Below are 16,941 nucleotides of genomic sequence, written 5' to 3' on the forward strand. Positions count from 1 at the left end.
TAAATAATTTCTAATATTATTTATCTAATATTTATATAATATCCAAATATATTATTACTTAAGTAATATTATTACTAATTAATAAATTTTATTCCCAATTTCAACTTGTTCGTTTTTGAGCACATCATGGCGCTGGTCTTCAAGTAATAACAAATAAAACTAGCGTTACATTTTAATTAACAAAATAAAAAATAAATTATTTTGAATAAATAATAAATCCTAACAACAAATAAAAATTTAGATGAATTATTTTAAATTAATTTAATGTAATTAAAATAAATAAACCAAAATAAAATAGCCGGAAACATTTCCCTCCAATTTTGGTACAATGATGCCAAAAGAATTGGGACTAACCAATAACCGAAAATCACTGCACGATTTTCAACGACTTCAACATCTTTCTTAAGTTTGGCAACACTGAAACGTACTGGACATTGTAAGTACATGAAGTTGGGCATCGCGTGAATTTATGAATTGAAAGATCAGAAGATTTTCCTCAATATATTATAAGTATGTAATGAATACTACATAGTATAATTTACTTTATTATATATTTTCAAATTGCAATTGTTGAACACTATTTTAGTTAACTTCAGTACAAATTAATTACTCTTATCAAGTGTTCGGCACTTTTTACCGCCATTTTCTTTGCATTAGGCTTACACTTTTTTTCCGTAAAATATACATTAATTTATAACCATTGCTGCATTTATATATAAATATAACCAATTTTAATATTATTAATTTAATAACAATTTGATTTTTGCATCCTTTGCTTCATTAAATCTGTTAAATATTTAAATGCATTGTTTTCATTCATTAGCATTTATTTTGTTAAAATTGTTTATAATTTTAAATGAAATATTCATATTTTATTTTTAACTGATTTAATTAATACTATTATTCATATTATTATTGAGATTTATCTATTAAATATTGTATAGTTTAACTACTAAAGTGATAACTTTGCATATTTTAGTTACTTTACGTTAAACATCATGAGCAAATCAAAGGAATCTTCAGCTACGGAAGGAGAAGCTGAAGAAGAATTTAGTGTTGAGAAAGTCTTAGACAGACGAGTAGTTAAAGGAAAAGTATGTCTTATATTACATCCGTAATCTAAACTTATATGAGAACCTTACACAATTCATGAATAAAAACTTTTAAATTCTTAATTTTCAGGTTGAATATTTTCTTAAGTGGAAGGGATATTCTAACGATGAAAATACATGGGAACCTGAAGAGAATCTCGATTGCCCAGACTTAATAGCACAGTTTGAAGAACAACGCAAGAAAAAAGAAGCAGCTGCTTCCAGTAAAAGACACGAAGATAAAGAACAGAAAAAGAGAAAGAGTTCCAGTACTCCTACTCCGACACAAGCCAAGAAAAAAGCTACCGAAGAAAAAAAACTTGAAGGTAAATTTAAATACAATTTTATAAGATGCTTATAAAAAAAAATAGTCTAACATTTTCCTTTAAATTTATTTAAAAGTTTAAAATTACATTAAAACTATTATTTTAGGATTTGATAGAAACTTAGAACCAGAACGCATTATTGGGGCAACAGATTCTAGTGGAGAATTAATGTTTTTAATGAAATGGAAAGGCACGGATGATGCCGATTTAGTACCTGCTCGAGTCGCCAACGAAAAATGTCCTCAGATTGTAATTAAGTTTTATGAAGAACGTTTAACATGGCACAGTCCAGCTCATGATGAAGAAAGTTCTACTAAACCTGACCAAGAGTAGCGTTTAACTTTAAGATATGCATACACGGCACGCTTTAGAATCTGTCACATATAATCGCGACAAATGATATCGCGTGTTTTTTTTAAAGTATTTTTAAAAAATATATTAATGTTGCACGGAAAGAAAAAGATAATGATTAAGCAATTTTTTACTAATAATACTTATGTGTTAATTGGCTAAACAAAAACAAACAAAAAAGAAAAAAACTTGCACATCCGTCGTAATAATTTTGTAAGTAACATGTTACAGTGTCATGTCGTTAAAATAACCAGAAATGTAATTAGCATATATGACAATCTAAAGTTAAGAATGATTTTACTTAGTTAACTTGAAAAAAAGAGTAAATTACTCGTAATGCGTTAAATAAAATGTTCTATTTTACTGCATTAAAATATAAGTTTAACATTATTATGTTAAATAAAAAAAAACGAGAAACTTAATTCTCTTCAATTACAATAATATAAAGGAAATTTATTTACTTATTAAACGTTTTTTTTCTCTTTTTAAATAAATTACATTGTGTTAGTTTACATAAAGTGTAGGAAAAACATGTGCTTTATGTTTAAACTGTTACAGTTATATAAGCGATTACAAATAAAAGGATCAATTGAAATGAAATGTTTATTTTAGAAAATATTCAATGTATATTTTGTCGTCTATAAGAACATATATAGTTAATAATCATATCGATACTTTAAAAAATTAAGAGTATGTTATTCTGAGGAAACAAAAGGACTTTATCAAATTTCAAAACTAATAAGATAAATATAACACTTAATATAATAACAATTTGTTTTTCTAATGTTTTATCTTTTTATTATTTCTATTACATGAACTTTTAACATATCTACGTTTTTTTCTACCATACGATCCAGTAAGCTTTTCATTTCTTTTACTTTCCCAATCTATTTGTTTGGAACTTGCACCGTCCATCGTATTGAACGCATCAGTACCACCGTGCTTAGTTTTCGTACGACCATGTTCCTCTAACATTTCCGCAAATTTATCAGCGGATACGTACAAACTACTTAGATCCTCGTTAGAATTTGTCTTTGATTGTGCGAATGAATAATCATCATCGTCGCTAGTATCGCCACAAAAAGATATATCACTTAAATTTTCGTCTATGAAATTGTTTTTCATCTTTTTCCGCACATCTAAATGTCTATCATCGCTATCAATAGACATATTTGTATCAATTGGATTTTTATTTTTCTTATACTTAGACTTCTTCTGTGTAACAACATCATTGTCATTATCAGTAGAAATAGAAGCATCGCTTGGATATTCATCTGCATCAAATGCTGTGACATCGTCTTCTTCATCTTCCGTTTGTTGATCACTTTCATCCTCTTCGTCGTCTATAATGAATGTTCAGATTACAGGAAATAAAAATAAAATAATTATTATATATCAATTTAACTATGTTACCTTGTTTATTTTTTATCATTCCAATATTTGCAGCAATATCAAAATCATCCATATCCTTGTCAGTACCTAATTTACCTAATAATTCATTGAACTCTTCACTATTTACACTCGCATTATCAGAGTCTTTATCGTTGTACATATCTATAGATCTTTTCTTCATATTCAAATAACGATGAAGGAATAATTCATCTACCGGAATATGCTTTTCGTTCTCATTAAGATACGCCATGCTATCGACAGGTAAAGAACGTATACCTTTCGGTACATAACCAGCACGCTGTGCCAATGGATCATTCTTCTTTTGTACTTTTTTATTTTCCAATTTCTTTGGATTTTTATAGACATATCTATCTAAAAACCGTATTAACGTCAAATCTTCCAAGGGATCTCCTGTATAATTGATAGGTTTTCCTAAAAATGGATCATACTTTTAAATACAAATTAATTTATAATTAAAGTCAATGTATAAATAAAAAATTACCATCAACAATTGAATTTGCGAATAAAGATACGCTTGGATGAAAATGATCACACAGTAATACAAGTTCAAAATACATGCTACAGTATGCGTTCGAGTACAAAGGATTGCGGCAAAACGGATCATATGGCTTTTGCAAAGTATCTTCGACTTTTTCTTCTATTTCGACATTCTGCTTTGATAAATTTTCAGTAGGTTTAGTGGTAACATTAATCATAATGCTTGGATCTATTTCCAGTTGAGTTTTAGATCCATTATGTTTAAAACTATTGATAATTTGTTTATTATTGGATGAATTAATCTCGTTTGCATCGGACACATTGTCTTCAGTTTTAGTAAGCTTTTGAGTACTTAAGAAAAATCCCTTTGAATCCTTCTTATATTGTAGAACTCTGGATATTACGTACAAAATACCACAAACCATGTTCGCAGGATAATACAATGCAGTCTGTAACGTTCGTTTAACTAAAGCATGTCTACGTACAAAACTGTCATCATTTTGAAGTACACGATGCAACAAATTTAAAAAAATTGCACGTTGGCTTGCTACGCCTATCTGTGGATCTAATAGTTTCTTGTAGAAAGCTGTATAATATCTATTGGATTGATTAGTATTTTTTATTTCAACCTAGAAACAAATGATAGTAAATATAGATAAAATATTTAGTATGATATTAACCCCTTTGCACTATAATAACGTGTGAGACTTTTAATTTATTTTACAACCCCAGCATGAGGAACCACAAATCGTATACACAGTGAATTTTATAAGCCAAGCATAAGAATGAAATATAGAACCAAACATGGTATGTAAATCACAGTGCAAAGAGTTACCATTAAATAATAACGATTAACAAAAACTATACTTACATGATATAAAAGATTAAGAGCGTTTAATGAAACATTAAAAGATCCAATATGTACAACTTTATACAAAGAGTTGATATGATTATGCAATAATTCTGAGTCACATTTAGCATAATTATACGTTCTGCTAACTCCTTTTAAGATAGCAGCCATCATTCTGCTATCGGGCTCTCCTTTTTTTAAACATGCTTTGAAAAATGCGAAATAAACTTCAATAAGAGAAGTAGCAAGTTCATCGTCGACTTTCCTCAACACGAATTGTGTTAACAGACAAATAGAATAATATTGAGCACGTTCAGATACATTAGTTCTGAATAAAAGCTTTTCTACTTCTCTCAATACAACCATTTTCATATTCGGATGTTCGTACAATAATTTAAGTAAGCAAAACACAGCTTTGGAAGCTACTTTGTTGTATGGATCACCGATCTTATTAACAATTAATTGCAATATTTTCTGTTCCTGTTCAGAATTTTCTATTAACAAACAAGTCATAACATTTATTGCTCTTATTCGATTCATTTCAACTGAATCTGAGGCAAAATTGGAAAGCATTGAAACAAACATTTCAAATTGATCTCGCAATTGATCTTCAAAGTAAATGTAAGCCAACCACTTCTCTTGATTCCGATCCATTTTATTTATTTGATGATCTGAGTTTTGCGGATTGTTCATTTTATCTAAATTTTGCTCTTCGAATTTTAAGAGTTTAAATGTGGGATGAAGTAAATCTGATAAAAATAAATCTTTCACAGCATTGATTACCAAATTGCACTGATTGTGTTTGGCTGATTTTACCAAAGAAAGAAGAAACGATATTTGGGTCAAATTACACTTTGGATTAATTTGTATCAATAAAATTGATGCTGCTACTTTGTCGGATGTCGTGCCACGCTGTACTGCTGTTTTTAACCATTTTATTTCTGGATCTCGAGAGTGTGATTGCTTCAATTGAAATGCTGAACTTTCTGCTTCAAGATATTTCTTTGCTTTCTCTTTTAAATTTAATACTTCAAAATCTGATTTTGTATGTTTGCAAGGTTTCTCTGCTTTCGGAAACTCCTCGTACCACTTGGTAAAAGTTTTTGTTTCACTGATGCTACTATGTCGTTCCATCTGCAATAAGAATAACGAAAATAAAAGCATACATATTTTAGAAGCAATGAATAATGTACTTGTCCCTTTTTGCAATTGTTAAACTTTTTACTTACATTTTAATATATGTGTAATATATTTTACTTTCTAAACAAAACACTGTAACTTCTATAATTAGTAAGGATATAAATGAGCCTTTGTTCTTACTTAAAATGCAATTTTTTTGAATAAAAACAAATGTGTGTGTATGTTTTAAAAGAGAAATAAATATCAACAGAACCTAATCGACACACGTGTCTTTAAGGCTGGTTCATTATGTGATTTCAACGACAAGTGTGTACAAAATATGAACTAAAAGTGCAAGAGAGCCGATGTCTCCCCCACTATGCGTCACTAGTATCGTTTTTTCCTATGAAAAAAATTGCTTCAAAAAATATTTTTTTTCGAAAATAGTTTTATTCATAAAGATAAATCTTGTATTAAAATTTTTAAAGTAGAATTAGAAGTTTGAACCTTCATCTTTCGAATAAGACCTTATTTGTCAAAATCATAAGAATTGCGTCTGGTATGATTAACGACGAAAATACTGATATTGACATTTTGAATTACAACCTTAAAATATTAATAATACTAATTTGTATCGACAGTAACACTACGATGATGTAGGTAAGGTAGAGCATTAAATGAAAGTGAAAATCAAAATTAGAGCATCTAAGAAATTAAATATAAATCTATTAAGATTAATTTCTGATATAAATAAGTAAATAATATTAATAAAATATATAACAATATGTACGTATATAAATATATAAATAGATAATTATTAGATATATAAAAAATGTAGACTTTAAAATTTCAATGGCAAGAGTAAAGATTGCTAGAAGTAGATAATTGATAATTAAATAGCATCTACTATAAAATAAATAAAATTAATGTACTAATAATCTAGAAATATCTTATTTTGTTAATTACTTTGTCAATTATAATAACAAACGCCATGTTGAATTTAATCTCATTTCTAAAAGTATGTCGACCAGAGGTCTCTACAAACACACTTGAGTACTTGACATGGGTGTTCCCTTTCCTCAGATGACACATACATACAACGAATACAGTGCTAAGAGTCGGTCAACAATAAGATCTACACAATAATTAAGTATAATTTTGGATATACAGATTTAAGATTTAATAAGTTTTATTTTACCTTAAATTCAACAATTAATTATTCGTACAATTGTATTAATTAAAAACGACAAAGATGACTGTATAAATATTACAAATCAAATCGTAGATAATTTAGTACAAAAAACGACAACGCAACATACAACATGATCAAATGGACTTGTAGAGTATCGTAAGTTAATTAACATTATTATTTTCAGAAAATAATTCCATGTTTAATGAATTAATAATATAAATAACAACGTATTTAAATTTTATATAAATATAAAAACATTTTATAGAGCAGTATTTCTATACTTTGTTCAAGCTCCTATCTGTCCATTTTGATTGTATTACTAAATCTTACTGGATAAAAGATTTTATATTATTTCATATTTAATATATAAATATAAATATATATAAATATTAATATAAATATTAATACAAACATATAAAATAAAAGAATAGGCTGTATATATAATAGTTAATATAAAAAACAAGAGGTAATATAAATAATAATGTTATTACTTATATTTCACTTTAAAATCCTTTTTACCTGACCACTACACAAGGTATTATAATTAAAAATTTAATTATTTTAGTTTATTATATATTTTTTTATTTATATTTAATTTCATATATCAAGACAAACTTTTATATCGGTTATCATTTTCCCATTATTAGTTGAAAATAAATTTGCTAGACGATAGAACGCTGATACTGCAATTTTCTAAACGTTTCACTTCTATTTTATTATTTCTTCAGTAATATACTTTATTATAATTGTTTTCTTATAATTTTAAGTTTTATTATTTTATATATTTTGTTTATGATGCATTGATTTTTATTTATTACAGTTTATAATCTTAGAAAAAACTATGGCGCAAACAACAACAATAGAAACAGTTACCGTCACAAGACCATTGAAGGTAAGTTAACATTAACGTATAAAAAGGTTTATTATATTAAATCTATGACTATGCTATACTCTTTTTCACAACTACAAAATCCTAAACATAATAATGAAACTATGTTATCCCTTTCATAATCCTTAAAATAGTAAATGCTAAAAAGAAGACAAATAAAATTTAAATAGAACAGAGCTCAAATATAAAGTCAATAATACAACTTTAACTATGCAGATACAAATAAAAGTAAATATTGCAATATATGCACAATTGCATTACTCTTTCCATGTAAAGAGAACATTCATGTTTATACATACATATAGTAATTTCTATTCATGAAAAAACAAAACTAAAATCAAATGGAAAATAAACAGTCAAATAACAAATAAATAAAAGGCAATAACAAAAAAAAAAAGAAGAAGGTAGATAAAATCAGAAGAAGAAGAAGAAGAACAAGAAAAAGCAAAGAAAAAAAAATGATAAAAGATGGAGGTGAGAGATTCAGTTTAACAAAGAAAAGAAACGTAGAAAGTGGGAAGAAAAAGAAACTGGAAAAGTAGAGGATTACGGCCAGGTGGTAATGGGGTTGGGAGTTGCGTTGGGTGAAAAGTAGTAGGAGGAGGAGGAGGAAGAGTAGGTGATGGTGTTGGGTGGTGAAGAGGGTGGGTGAATGAGAGGGGAACGCGCAGCATCGGCCCGGACGCTGCGCCAGGCATTTAATGGGCGCAGCTGGGCGCAGCCTCTTTCGTAGGAAGCTTCTCTTTACGAGCCCCACGATAATATCTTCCCGGTTAAGCTTAGCTTCCTTAAGTGATTAGCTAATAAGTCGTATGATTTAACTATCCATATACGATCTACGAAATTGTAGTGAATTATTGATAAGAAATTAAATCATTCAGTCGTAAAGCTTCGTACCGTCTAACGTTGATCTACGACGTTTTGCGAAAGTGCGTCCCCACTTTCGCGTATACACCGTCGTCTCTTGTTGTATCTACCACATTCATCGATTCATCTGTTCATTGACTTGAGCTTTGCTAAATGCACTTAAGTTTTTCCTCACATTTCACCGTAAATTACGGAAGAGTATACGATGTTCCCTAAACAATATTGTTTATTAAGAGGTGCAAGGTGTTCATGAACGTCTGTTTTCATTATTATTATTATTGTTGTTCTTCTAAGAATAGTCTCTTGAAATCTTTTTATTTATACACTAAGACCTATTTTGAATCAAGGATTTTAATATAAAATGATCATGTATACAGTCGCGGAAGAACACATTAATGATAATGAGATTGCACAGGTATACATTTTGTTAATTGATACTTAGTACTAATTATATACTATGTTTTAATTTATAGTTTATATACAATACTAATGAGTAGATATAATATAATAAAAAAAACAATATCGATTGATTTTGTGTTTATATTTAATTTAATTATATTATTTTTGTTATTTATAGGTAATAGCATTCATATGCGGAGTCATAGTGATACTTTTAATGATAATGGGACTCGCTTCGACGGATTGGTTAATGGCTTTAGGATGGAGGCAAGGACTTTTTGTACATTGCATAGAAGAAGGTGCACCAACTCCACTGCCATTTAATATGCCAGATCCACAAGGATGTTATCAAGCTAGAGATGTTGGTAAGCAAATAAAACATACTTTCTTATGCATGTATGTATTTAAATATAATAAGATAAATCTGATTTATTTTTATTATTGTAGCATATATAAAAGCTGCAGCTACCTTGTGTGTGATATGCCTGTTGTCAGATATCATGGCAACAGTTTTAACAGGTCTTGGATTGAGATCACAAGATCACAGAGAAAAGCGCAAATTTTACAGATTTGCTGTCTTTTGTATGGGTATTGCACGTAAGTGTATTGTAATTTAATTATGTATATATCTTGTAAATTATATTTTTCTAATTTATGTTTATTTCAGTCGTATGTCTTTTAATTGCATTGGTGATTTATCCTGTATGCTTTGCAACAGAATTAAATCTTGGTAAGTTTCTATCCATTGTCTACATATTTTATTTATTTTGTAAAAATTATGTATTTTATTATTAAAATATTTCTCTAATAATAGGAAATCGAACAATGTGGGAATTTGGGTGGGCATACGGCGTTGGATGGGGTGCAGCTATATTTTTGTTTGGCGGAGCAGTATTACTTCTATGCGATAAGGAAAGCGAAGAAATTTATTACAAGGAAAGAAAAATAGTTCGTAATGAGATGGGAGGAGGTAGTTCAATGACCGGCATGGGACATCATGGTGGACGAAGTGGTACGCAACTAGCCTAGTGGCATTGCACCCTGCCCGATGTTGTACTCTAGGTGATTCTTTTCTTTTTTTGTTCAAACAGTTTGATACCCATGAAATGAAAGAGATGTATACGTGTATATGAAAATGAACACTTTTTATACATGTTACCTGCATGTTAGATCAGAATAATATTGGAGTTACAGACGGTTTGGTGTTTTAAATATATGGAACATGTCGGCAAAACATTGCTGAAATTACTAAAAGTATCTATCAGTTGACTGAACGTAGTTTTTTGGTTAAATAGTTACCATTTGGAATTAATCATGGGGAATTTTTATAATAATTAATACGATTTTGGGACCATTGTTATTTTAAGTGTTTTTTTCTATACAGTATTATATTCTAAATTTATTATTGCTTTAAAAATCCTTTTTCTTTTTTTTCTTCGCTAATTTAAAGTAATTATTTTCCTGCAATATTCAAATCAATATTAGGAAGATGACGAATTTAATTTAATTGTTATTTATAAGCGTATATGCACATTATATTTATAATTAATTTAAGTTATTTTGATCTATAATTTACTGTAAAGCACAAACGTAATAAGTGAAACAATTCTAAAATTTCTTTAACATGAATTAAAAAAATTTAGATTCTTTCATTTTTTGTTTGTTTTGTTTATTTTAGTTATTAATGTATTCTCTGCGGGTAAAATATTTACATTATGTTACCATTTTTAAGAAAAATTTTATTAAGTAAATAATACATAATGATATGAATCATATATTAATTTATGTATTTTATTTATTTTTACTTATGAATAGCTTAGTCTTTTTTTTTTATATGTAAGTTAGGTTTCATATTAACGAGAGATAACTTTCAAGCCTAAGATATTTGTCGGTCTCGTTTTATATTAATTAAATAATTGTTAATCTATCATTTATATTATATTATAATATATAATATATATAATAATAATTACAATTAAGTATTTGCTTTTGACATTTTATTGTTATGAGCTCTAATCTTTTTACAAATAAAAAAAAAATCGCTTTGTATTTATAAGATAAATTATTCGTTTGTATTAATTTAATTTTTTTATAAATTAAGTCAATCGATTGCACGAGAGTATAATTTATTATATTTTAAGATTTTATTTTTAATAATATTTACGCGGTTTATATTTATGTATTTAGTTATAATATATGTCTAAAAGTACAGTCAACTGAGAACAACAGTTAAGAGCAAGTATCAAACAAAAATTTTTGATAAAAACTCGTATAAAATGTTCATTTCTGTAAATATAAAATACATTTAATAATATCAAGACTTTAAAATCTCGCGGTAAAAACACAAAATTAAATATAAATTATGATTCAAAACAAAAAGTATGAAACAACAGACATGAAAAAAGAAATTTACTGATAATGTTTTACATCGATTAATGGGTTTTTAATGAATGAACAAATGATCCCTATTTTTATTTAAATATAATCCATAAGAAAAAAATATTTGATTGTGAAGAAAAGATAATGAATGTGTATCTCTTCGATTAGAAATATTTTCTACAAACAAAATACATTCTAAGTTAAAATACCAATATTATCAGATTTTTCTAAGTCTTTTTAACACAACGGAGGCAGCTCGGGCAGGTATTGTCATTACGTTATTTGCATTATATACATGTATGTATATGTACATACATAAGTATCTTATAAATACTTGTAATAGTTACGATAATAACATCAATGGTTATTGTAATATTATTAATACGTTGTAAATGGAAATTTTAACAACATGATATACGATGAATGACCATGCATCTTATGAGAGCTTTATATGCGATGTTCGATTATATGTATATGCATTCTTAATACATATAAAACAAACAAACACCTAAGTTTATATATTTAGAAATGTTAATTTACGTTTAAAAAAAAACATATACATATTATATACAATAACGTTCCAGTACATTTTTATATGATATTATAACTAAACAAGACTGCGTTAACACATAAATAATATTGTTAGATGGAACAAAAAATATCATAAAAGTATTGTAAATTGTATTGTCGACCAATATTTAAAGAAAAAAAAACAAACATATTTAAACTTTTGCAGCGAAAGAACATTACGAAAAAATCTAAGTCAATTCTAATCTTAGTAATGCCATTATAATTAGAGGTATTATATTTTGCCATATATTTTTTTGTCCCGTAAATAATATGGCAGAGATTTTTACAAAGGCAACTTTAGATGAACGATGAAGTTTGAAATATTAGTCCTGGTTAATCTATTATTTATAATTAACTAATATTTATATATATATATCAAAATTATCATCACAAAATCATGTTAGATTACTCTAGCTCTGGGATTTATTTCAATAAATCTAAATAAATATATATATATATAAATAAATAATGTATTAAGTATACATAGTAATCTATTAAGAACATATTTATTAACGAGGAATAGTATATATAATATAGATAATATTAAATTAGTGTTTGATTTAATTAGACTGTAATTGCAATAACTCTATAGTGGCATTTGATTCCTAATTTCTTAAATGTATATTGATATATATATAATAACATGTTGATCGTCATGTAACTAAAATCAAGTCCTTCCTCCTAGAAAAAAGCTTTATGTAATTGTGGGTACTTCGTATAAGTCTAGAAAAAGACAAAACTCAAAATTAAATCAATTCACTAGAAAAAGAAACAGTATGAGTATAATTGCATTTATGCAAGGTGAATTTCAGTCCTAGGAGAAACACCCACGATTATTTCATAGCGATCAACGTGTTAATTAAAACTCTCAATGAATAGTTTTTAAACACAAATTGTCCGTAGGAATAAAAGTTATTTGAACTATAGTCATAAAAGAAATACGCATCCCATTAATAAAGAAGATGAAATATATCGTTAGTAGTAGTATTAAAAACTAAATTACTTAATACTACAGTTAGCATTTATTAGTATTTCGTATTATAGAATTAGGAAATATAATACTATGCATATCGTAATAATATTATAACAAGAACAAAAAAAAAGAAAAGAAAAACAAACAGTACTTGTGTAATAAAAATTGTAAATCCGCTTGTCTTCTTGTTAGAAGTCTACAAAGAATATGTAGAAACTTATGTATAATGTGTAATAGTCCGCCGCATTTTAATGTGAACCTCCCATATTGTACAAAGAAACAAACAAAAATATATATATATATACATCTATATTTAAAAGATGTTATTTTGGATTTTATACAAAAATCATTAAAATTTTTAAACTATCCATTAATTTAGCGCCTGTTTTTCAAGTAGATTTCTTCGATTAATTACCAGGTAGCGCTTCAATGATCAAAACACCATCTACCGTAATTTTTATTAAACTTCTTATCATTCCCTAATCAACTCGATAACTGCGCAAACGCAATCCTACACATGAAAAAAATTTTCAATACCGCATGGGACGGTTACCTGTTTATGTTTAGATAAAGAAATGTTAATTATTTAAATGATCTAATTTATATTAACATAGTAATTTAATATTATACTAAGTATTATTTTTATATTACATATATAAACATATTTTTTAAGTCATAGATTATTATTATTTATAAGTTATAATGCGCAACAAATCAATTTTATTTATCTTCCTCATTGTTTTCACCATTAGTGAAATCAATTATGTTAAATGTATTCAATCTAATCCTAATAAAAGTGAATTGCAAGCTGAAAAGTATCCACCCTGTGCAGCTTGTAAAATACTAGTTAATAGTTTTAAAAGCGTAAGAATGATTTTTTCTAACTAATTATATTAATAATTCTTACATTAATTGTTCACTTTCAATTAAAATTTAATAATATAATAGAATGCGTAATTTAAATGCCTCCACAAGTGTTCTTTTTTGTAGGGTTTAGAACGTACAAGTAGAGGAAAATTTGAAGGCGGGGATAGCGCATGGGAAGAGGATAAATTAGGTTCTTATGCGAGAAGTGAAGTACGTCTCATTGAGATACAAGAACATTTGTGTAAGGAAGTAGAGCGTGGAAAAGATCAATGTCATTCAATAGCAGAAGAATTAGAAAATAAGATAGAAGAATGGTGGTTTAAACATCAGACTACTCATCCTGATATTTTTGATTATTTATGTATTAAACAAACTGAACGCTGTTGTCCAAAGGATCACTATGGTCCTGAATGCACGCAGTGTGTAGGTTTCCCAGATAACGTTTGTAGCAAGAATGGTAAATGCAAAGGTGCAGGTACAAGAAAAGGAAACGGTAAATGTCTTTGCGATAAAGGCTATGAAGGAGAAACATGCAATGATTGTGCACCTGGCTATTATCAATCTTATAGAGATGAGAATAAATTATTATGTTCTACTTGTCATGCTGCATGCAATGGTTCTTGCTCAGGGCCAGGCCCTAAAGATTGTGAGATGTGTTCGAATGGATGGTATATGATCGATAAACAAGGCTGTTTCGATATTAATGAATGCTTAAGAAGTGATGAATCTTGTCCAGGAAATCAATTCTGTGTCAATAAAGAAGGAGGATTTACGTGTTTAGGTAGATTTTTGAATTTACGAATTAGTATTAAGATGAAAGATTTGATTATTTAAAACTAATGTTTAATTAATGTTCTGTTATTTTTTAATTTGTAGGATGCGACAAGGCTTGCAATGGTTGTACTGGAGATGGTCCAGATATGTGTATTAAATGTGCTGATGGTCATCATAAAAAAGATAATTTATGCATAAGTAGGTATTTTGTTATTCATAAATATTATTATTAATTAAATTCATTTGTTGAGGTATTAATAATTATTTGTATTTTTTAGATTCGGATCTTCTTGGTCGCAAGAGGCATGAAAATTTTGCAAGATATGCAACTTATCTTGGTCTTTGCATAGCAACTTGTATTATTTTGCAACGGAATATTTATGCAGCTAGCGTTATAGGGATATTAGTTGCTGTTTATATATCAGTGTCTGAGTACATGATAGCTCATAGTAATATTCAAGATACAACAGCAAATATGGATATCCTAGGACCTGCTTGACTAAATCAAAATACATAGTCTAAATATATATTAATTTTAATAAATATATTTGTAATTGGTAATTTGTATGAATGTAATTATTCGTAATATGTATAAGAAAAAATATTTATAAATAATCAAGGATGTTATATATTAATTTTTTATTTTTTATTTTATTTTTATTTTGTTTTTCCCATTAGCTTTTTATTTTACTTTAATTTTATCCTACAGATATTCAACGCGATACATGATGCTGTAATTTGCAATTATTTATTATCTGTTATTATCCAAAACGGATTTAATTAAAAAGTACATATTTACTAGATTATATAAACTATTACTTAATAAACTAATATATAAACTATATAAAATAATAGTAAACTATATTTGTTTTTATAATAATTTATCTTTAAAAATAAGTTGATTACTATTTTGTACACTTAACAACCGTTAGATGGCGATGAAATATATAGTCTTCTCGAAAGTAAACACTCCTAATGTAGATTATAAAAGATTTGGACTGGACAATAACTATATAAATTGCAATACTCAGTTATTATATCCATATAATAATTTTTGAAGAAAGCTGCACGGACACTGCGGAGCTTTTTTCTGATTATCCAGTGAAAAATTAATTGTACACATTTCTTTAAGATTATGGAGTTTTTTTTATTCCATATAGCCCAGTCAACGCGGGCCAAAAACTGATTTTTGTAGCCGCAGCTTGATTCTTTGATATAAGGGTAAGTTGACGACGCTGAATCGAATGGTGCTAATTATAATAAAATCAGCAACCGGCATCTTGGGGAAAAAGGGTAAAAAAGGGTAAAATATAGCCTTATCTTAGAATCTAGGCATTTAATCGAAAAAAGTTTCAAACAAAAGTTGTAGAGAATTAAAATATACATAAAAAATGTTCTATGAGTTATCTTCGTATTTTCAAAAATAAGCGAATAAAATTGGATTGAAGATGGGAACAAAATTTTAAGAGTGGGAGAAAGCAAGCTTATCCCTCCGTCGCGTTTTACACGCGAGCGAGCTAGTATGCGTGCGAGCGTCCGTGTGCACTAATTCACAAACGAAGGATCTTCGGCAATCTTCGGGACTCTCGGTCTTGAATGAAAGTGCGAGTGAGAGAACAAACCAATATTTCTCTCTTTTTATTTATCATGCGATAACGAGTATTATTGTCCTTGGCCATCGATTGTTGAGCGTTCTGATATTTCTCTTTTTATATTTTTTCTTTCGGTAGCGAGAATTTTACGTCTTGGCCATCGAGCGTCGAGCGTTTTGTATACGAGTGCGAGTGAGAAAGAAAACCGATATTTCTCTCTTTCTATTTTTTCTTTCGGTAGCGAGAATTTTTCGTTTTGGCCATCGTGCGTCGAGCGTTCTATATATCTATATATATCGGCGTATAAGCGCGGCATTTTTAAATCGAATCTTGATGCTTATGGCACGCCGTTTTTTATTTATTGTCAAAAATAATGAACCTTGAGTAAAAAAAAAATAATTCATTTTAACAGAAACTATTATTATCTAGTTGAGAGTAAAAATAATGAATTAATTTTGTGTCTTGCCATAAAATTAATTAGAATAATTAATTGATATAAATTCTTTGCCTCACAAAAATTTATTTGTATATCAAATTGAATACGTATTCTCTTTAAGACGAAATTTAAAATTTAAATATTTTTCCTATTAAATTATGTATTTTATAAAATTTTAAATTACTGACTTTTTGTCTCGTAAAAATTTATTAGTTTATCAAATTAAATACATATTTGAAAAAGAAGAATTTTATAACCACACATAAAATTAATTCAAGATATATATGAAAGGATATTCTAAAAACGTGGAATTTATTTTTTGTCTATACATAATTTTAATTCATTTTTATTATGTTATAAGAAAACAGTAATGCAT

At 27.6% G+C, this 16,941-nt stretch overlaps 4 protein-coding genes across 5 annotated transcripts; 3 read left to right on the forward strand and 1 right to left on the reverse strand.

The window, feature by feature from the left end:
* The first annotated feature begins 400 nt into the window (after positions 1 to 400).
* Positions 401 to 2,142, forward strand: LOC122523594 (chromobox protein homolog 1-like). Its single transcript, XM_043645450.1, has 4 exons — positions 401 to 510; positions 980 to 1,094; positions 1,183 to 1,417; positions 1,524 to 2,142. The coding sequence occupies exons 2-4, from the start codon at positions 999 to 1,001 to the stop codon at positions 1,748 to 1,750; spliced, it is 558 nt and encodes a 185-aa protein (XP_043501385.1). The 5' UTR covers positions 401 to 510; positions 980 to 998; the 3' UTR covers positions 1,751 to 2,142.
* Positions 2,143 to 2,370: 228 nt separating this feature from the next.
* Positions 2,371 to 6,389, reverse strand: LOC122523597 (CCAAT/enhancer-binding protein zeta). Its single transcript, XM_043645452.1, has 5 exons — positions 5,738 to 6,389; positions 4,530 to 5,642; positions 3,663 to 4,287; positions 3,182 to 3,592; positions 2,371 to 3,111 (listed from the first exon to the last, which is right to left on the reverse strand). Exons 2-5 carry the CDS (start codon positions 5,640 to 5,642, stop codon positions 2,549 to 2,551), a joined length of 2,712 nt encoding a protein of 903 aa, XP_043501387.1. The 5' UTR covers positions 5,738 to 6,389; the 3' UTR covers positions 2,371 to 2,548.
* Positions 6,390 to 6,456: 67 nt separating this feature from the next.
* On the forward strand, positions 6,457 to 10,626 carry LOC122523598 (transmembrane protein 47). Of its 2 annotated transcripts, XM_043645454.1 has the most exons (6): positions 6,457 to 6,975; positions 7,640 to 7,711; positions 9,153 to 9,339; positions 9,422 to 9,571; positions 9,642 to 9,704; positions 9,789 to 10,626. In XM_043645454.1, the coding sequence occupies exons 2-6, from the start codon at positions 7,661 to 7,663 to the stop codon at positions 10,001 to 10,003; spliced, it is 666 nt and encodes a 221-aa protein (XP_043501389.1). In that variant the 5' UTR covers positions 6,457 to 6,975; positions 7,640 to 7,660; the 3' UTR covers positions 10,004 to 10,626. The 2 variants fall into 2 exon arrangements, with proteins under 2 accessions (XP_043501389.1, XP_043501388.1); XM_043645453.1 differs by lacking the exons at positions 6,457 to 6,975; positions 7,640 to 7,711 and adding an exon at positions 8,399 to 8,990.
* A 2,925-nt stretch (positions 10,627 to 13,551) lies between these two features.
* On the forward strand, positions 13,552 to 15,093 carry LOC122523599 (cysteine-rich with EGF-like domain protein 2). The gene is made up of 4 exons (XM_043645455.1): positions 13,552 to 13,760; positions 13,887 to 14,544; positions 14,640 to 14,735; positions 14,816 to 15,093. Exons 1-4 carry the CDS (start codon positions 13,599 to 13,601, stop codon positions 15,034 to 15,036), a joined length of 1,137 nt encoding a protein of 378 aa, XP_043501390.1. The 5' UTR covers positions 13,552 to 13,598; the 3' UTR covers positions 15,037 to 15,093.
* Positions 15,094 to 16,941: the final 1,848 nt, after the last annotated feature.

Source organism: Polistes fuscatus, unplaced genomic scaffold (genome assembly GCF_010416935.1).
Source record: "Polistes fuscatus isolate 324 unplaced genomic scaffold, CU_Pfus_HIC Scaffold6, whole genome shotgun sequence".
Taxonomy (NCBI): domain Eukaryota; kingdom Metazoa; phylum Arthropoda; class Insecta; order Hymenoptera; family Vespidae; genus Polistes; species Polistes fuscatus.